Here is a 6,000-nt window from a genome sequence, read left to right as displayed (position 1 = left end):
TGTTCAGTCTGTTTGTCCCAAGATGAGTTTGGATCAAAATAAATCCTAAAGTAACTCTACAGTACTTACTACTGTGTTTATCACATACTGACTACATTCCCTGCGATGGCTCCAGAAATTTGCCGAAAAGGGGTCCGACATGTCCGGCAAGGGGTCCCAAACAAGGGGCCATCTAGAGCCTCGGAAGAATGATGTTTAGAGGTACAAATTCGTGGTTTATAAAAACTGTAGGTGGATGTCACCGAAAAAAAGTTTGGATTTTGATTGGTTTAACCACACAACCTTTTAGAAGGCCATAATAAGTTAAAAATTAATATTTGTGTACCGTCTGCTAATTGCCTTTAAATATAAAAGCGCTTTTTTCATTGTTTTACGGCGTTCTTTCACCCAGTGGGCCTATAGAAATGCCAATCATTTTGTGCATCGGTAGGCGAGTGGGGCGTTTAGCTGAAAGCTATGCAACAATGGGAACTGATGCTAAAATTAAACAAAGGGAAAATGATCAAGGCGGCATCCAGTTATATAAACTGGTTCGAAATTAAACATCCATCATATCCCAGATCGTTTTGCTACTGATACTACTGCTGTTTACTAAAGTTCCCGTAATGTCTCGCCGTCATCGCACTCCAAAGGAAGCACTAGTCTATTTTGATTTCGAAGAAAGTACTGCCGTAGTTAAATCGAAGAAACTGCATGGTGATGTTGTGATTGATAACATAGTTGATATTGTTTGTGATGGAAAGAAGTTGAAGTGCCACATCTTGGGTCTGTCTGATGATCCTGCCGAGTTGATCGCATTGGATGAACAGTTTTGGAAGAATGGTGGACTTGGTAAGATTTTTTTTTTTTTTTTTAAATCTATTTTCAATTTACTATACAGACCTATATTAAAATATTTGTTATTTTAATTCTGTTATCGATAATGCTGTTAGTTACTGTTTTGTATGTATAGCGATCTTTTTTCATTATAAATTATTCATTATTTTACTATATTTGCATACCATTTAAGAATTTGTTGATCAAACCATTGGCACTCTGCTGGACAACACGGCGGTTTATCGTAAGTTTACTTTTAAGTTGTATTAAAATCTACACAAGCATTGCCTTTCATTTGTGAGCTGTCATGGCAAAATGAGTCTTACTCATAATACTGTACAAAAGATGCAAAATATTCGTATATTATTATTATTATTATTATTATTATTATTATTATTATTATTAATATTATTATTATTATTATTACAGTAATTCGTATGTTTATTACTATTGTTATTAATTCGTATATTATTATTATTACAGTAAATCGTATGTTTATTTATAAATTTATTATCAATATTATTATCATTTTATCGTGTATTTATCATGTATATTATATCTCATTTTATCTTATTAACAGCTCGTAGTGACTGCAAATGCAATCAACTAGAGGATATTGTAGCCAGACAACAGAAGTTTTGCGAGGAGCTAATTGAAAGGCAGGAAACTATGTACATGGAGATGATAGCCAGACAAGAAAAGTTGTGGGAGGGAATGCTAAGCAGGCAACAACTGTTGGAGGAAAAAGTAGAGCAATTATTGGCAAGGTCGACTACACAGTCAGCCGCACCACAACCGCCAGCGCCGAAACCAGTATCGTCGCTGCTTCTTGCACCAACACCGAAGCTATACCGAATGCAGGTAGCATTGTAATGATTGGGGGTATGTGTCCCCTTAGTGACGAGCGATACCGTCGGTCGTTGGCTGGCAGTACGACTGCGACGTCATTTATTAGGCAGTTGGTTGACTGCATGTTCAGTGCAGACAAACTTAGCCAATGCAATTTAAACGGCACAGCCGTTGTAGTGCAGGGGGAGAAGATAGAGCGTGAGCCTCTCATCCCCAATAGGATGATGGCAATATTTAGGCAGGTGGAAATTGAGTTTCCAGGGTCAACTTCTAGGTGTGAAAGGGCCCTGAAGGAGGCGGTAAACGGCAAGTGCCGTGCTCATCGCTTCAACAAAAAACGGAGTCGTATGTAATCACGTGTTTATTGTGTAAAAAATGTGTACATACTGTAATTTAATTCAAAATTTTTTCAAATTAAACTATGTTCTAATACCAAAAAAATTGTTTCCTTTTATTTGTACTTTGCATTATTATGATTTATTTGAAGCGTGAAAGTGTTTGAATGTGTGCATGTTTTGCTGCATAACATTTTGTGAGATATGGTGTGTACGATAATAATAATAATAATAATAATAATAATAATAATAATAATAATAATAATAATAATATTTATTTATCATCTTGGTATTTTTATTCACATAATAAAATATATATATGCCTGCATAAAATAATACACCGTAGGCTAGTTGAGAAACTAAATTATTATTATACGTTTTTAAGATGAAAATCATACAATAGGATATAATGATGAGTTGGCCTAGGATGCAAAATTAGGATACAGAATTAAAGTAAAGCTTAATTTAAATTAAATAAACACTGGTATATTTATTATCATAGTATCTTTTATTCTCATATAATACATACTAGGCCTATATATTTTTTATAGGCCTACATAATTAAATACATTGTAGTAGTTGAGAAACTGAATTTTTTAAAGATGAAAATAATCCCACTACAAACTTAAAGACACGGAATTATTAACGTCATGAAAAGTTAAATTTGTCGACGACAGAAATAGGAGACAAGCATTCTGATTGCCAATCGTCTAAAAATCTGCGCGTATCGAAAACTTCCGATGCGCATCTAAAACAGTCCAGGTCAGTCACTAAAAATAGACAGTTGAGAATGTTGCATTCAGAACCAGTCTATTTATAGTGCCGGGGTCTGTCACTAAAAATAGAAAGTTGAGAATGTTGCATTCACAACCAGTCTATTTATAGTGCCGGGTCAGTTACTAGAAATAGACAGTTGAGAATGTTGCATTCACAACCAGTCTATTTATAGTGCCGGGGTCTGTCACTAAAAATAGAAAGTTGAGAATGTTGCATTCACAACCAGTCTATTTATAGTGCCGGGTCAGTTACTAAAAATAGACAGTTGAGAATTTTGCATTCACAACCAGTCTATTTATAGTCAAGGGAGGTCATATACTAAAAATAGAGTGTTGAACTGTGTGAAAATTCTTAGAGAGCCAAAAACGGAGACGAGAGTGAAAAAAATCTCAGGCAAGATGATGTAAGTAGGCCTTCTGTGTTAGCGATGTTCTTTAAATTTGCAGCAAATGGTGTGGTCTAAATGTTTCCGATATAGTTGTATGACCAGGCTTAATGATTTAAACTTGTATGCAAGACTTTCGCAAAGCGGGTAAACACTTGTATGCAAGATGTTCGCAAAGCGGGTAAACATGCGGGACGATGCATGCACTCGGCTGTATTAAAAGGGAGGAGCAAAGCCCAAACGGAATATTGGCATCCAAACGGTGTTTTCAGACGCGTTTTTGGTAGAACAATAGAAAACGCGTCTGGACGCAGATTTGTCGTTTGGAATAATTTGGCGATCGCGCCAGAAATTTGCCGACAAGGGGTCCGACATGTCCGGCAGGGGGTCCCAAACAAGGGGCCATCTAGAGCCTCGTTCAGATTTCTGGAATAAAAATACAGAGAGAGTTTTTATTGCTTAGTACTTAGTGCTTAGTACATTAGGGGTTGGTATCAAAATATTGTTTTTTGGATAAGCAAATTATTATTTTAATCCGAACAACTCATCGTAACATCAGACAACAGAGGTTCTTGGGGGGGGGGGGATGTCAAATTCCTTCCCTGCCACCCTACTGTCGTACTATAATGTACCATGTTTTGTAGCCATACATTTCTGTACCATGCAATGACCATAAAATACAAACTAGTGGTTCATTGATGAAGTGGTTCTGCACATACCTGTACCACATCTCAGGTTAATAAATGTGATTGAAATTTGATCTTTCAGATTACACCCCAATGATAGCACACCTTACCATTACTATGAACCTGATGATAAGACTGAATGTAGCTATTACAAAGTGAGTGAAGAGAGACTCACTTCTGGACACAAATTCATCACAGAAAAGGCAGTCTTTGCTCGCTGGGCTCAAAGCCACAATATTAACTTTCTTTATCCATCATGGAACAATTCAGTTTCAACTAATTCTACAAAAGCACTTGAGACTCCATTTTTAAAGCTGTTTCGTGAAGCAAAGGCTAATGGTACTTTACCGGAGATCGCCCAGAAGACAATAATTCGAAAGAAAATAGTGGAAGGACCACCAGATGAGAATGGAGTCCGAAGACCAATTGTTAAGAGAATCATCAAGAAGATAATTGTTAGAAGAAAAATACCAGTAGCAAAACCTAAGACTTGATGCAATGCAAAACAGTTATGTTCAACTGTAAACAATAAAACATTTCCAATTTACTGCTAGTTTAAATCTAATTGGAGATATGTTAAAATGGCTGACTAAAATGGAAAGCTTTACATCAGTTGCATAACTGCAGTTATAAAAAGGCATTCTCCTCATTCATGAAAAATGAAGGAGGATACATTAATACTGGTGGGTAGGAATATTAAAGATCCGGATACTGATTGTGGAGACCACATGCAAAGCACATAACAATATCATAGGTAATCTGCATGGACATCACACATTTCCCATGAGCTTCTTGTTTCAGGCAAATAATACCATAGACACTGTTCATGATAATTCATGATTTAAGTAAATTACAGGTTGCCAGACTAATACTGGTCAACATATTGCCTGTTCCCAGGTATGAGATTATTTCCGGCTTTGTAGGAAACAAGAATTAAACATTCGCTTGTTATCATGCTCTGCAAAATGGCGAATCAAAAAGAATTATGAGAGATATGTTACATATGCAAAGGATTATTAATTTTGTTTTGGTTCCTCACCATGTTAATGTGTTTTGATGTTGTGAATCATATGAGATGTACATCACATTTTATTTAAATGAATTTGAGTATTTTAATGCAGAACTTGCTACTAATGTTGTCTCACTTTAATTTTCATGGTGCTATTTTATCTTAAAACTGCTGAATACCAAACCTAGTTTATCTTTTGATTTTGATAAACTGTGCCTATTTTACTTGTGGTTTGTATCCTGTATTATGTAGATAATTAAGAAGCATGTTTTTATACATACAATAAGAATTTTAAGAGGAAAAACTTATTTTTTTACATATGTTTTTTACGTATAGAATCTAGTTGTAATAGATATTGAATACATGCTTATTTGTAGAATAATATATTTATTTGTGTAGTAAATATTATTTTTAAGTGATGCATGTTGCTGTTAATTGGTGCTACCATATTTAATTAGATTATAATTTGTTAATACTGTAGACCAGCTTAATCACATCTAATTTTATTTATAAAGTGCACATACATCTTCCTTATTTCCTTGTGTCTGTAGAATTCTGGTCATGTTATTAGGTACATTTACTAATACATTTTTAATATGTATTTTGTTATATTTTGATTTAAACATTATTCTTTTATTGGTGTTTTATATTTGCAATATCTGTATACTGACATTCAGTGGCGTATATAGATGTCTTGAAATGGGGTGCTGATGGGGGGCATGAAGGTTAAGGGGTGGCTCGATGATCAGTTGAGGGGCGCAAAATAAGGTGATTTTAGGTGATTTTTAACTACTTGACCATGATTTTTTTTGGGGGGGGGCGATTGGGGGTGGCGTGAGTAATTTCTCGAGGGGCGTGCGCCAACACCCCTCCCCCCATGCACCCCCTAGATATGCCACTGCTGACATTGTAGCATTTTGTTATTGTAATGTATTCAAAATCATTCTTAACCCTGTCCAGATTATGTCATGTCACATCCATATATGGCAAGATGTCATATCACACCCATATATGGCAAGATGTCATATCACACCCATATATATGGGCATGATGATGACGTAAGATGTCATATCACACCCATATATGGGTAAGGTGATGTCATGTCACACCCATATATGAGCAAGATGTCATATCACATCCATA

General features: G+C 35.4%; 1 protein-coding gene across 1 annotated transcript; it reads left to right on the top strand.

Moving 5' to 3' along the window:
* On the top strand, positions 1-2,484 carry LOC117115443. Its single transcript, XM_033259242.1, has 3 exons — positions 1-831; positions 1,010-1,060; positions 1,397-2,484. The coding sequence occupies exons 1-3, from the start codon at positions 606-608 to the stop codon at positions 1,687-1,689; spliced, it is 570 nt and encodes a 189-aa protein (XP_033115133.1). The 5' UTR covers positions 1-605; the 3' UTR covers positions 1,690-2,484.
* Positions 2,485-6,000: the final 3,516 nt, after the last annotated feature.

Source organism: Anneissia japonica, unplaced genomic scaffold, assembly GCF_011630105.1.
Source record: "Anneissia japonica isolate Jap-2015-1 unplaced genomic scaffold, ASM1163010v1 scaffold287704_len1198815_cov201, whole genome shotgun sequence".
NCBI classification, from domain to species: Eukaryota; Metazoa; Echinodermata; class Crinoidea; order Comatulida; family Comatulidae; genus Anneissia; species Anneissia japonica.
Note: the sequence above shows the minus strand (reverse complement) of the source record. Positions and strands in the feature narration are given on the sequence as shown.

Coding starts and splice junctions, on each gene's coding strand:
- LOC117115443 (XM_033259242.1), top strand. CDS start 606: ATGTCTCGCCGTCATCGCACTCCAAAGGAAGCACTAGTCTATTTTGAT. Junction 832..1,009: donor TTGGAAGAATGGTGGACTTG/GTAAGATTTTTT, acceptor ATACCATTTAAG/AATTTGTTGATCAAACCATT. Junction 1,061..1,396: donor GGACAACACGGCGGTTTATC/GTAAGTTTACTT, acceptor TCTTATTAACAG/CTCGTAGTGACTGCAAATGC.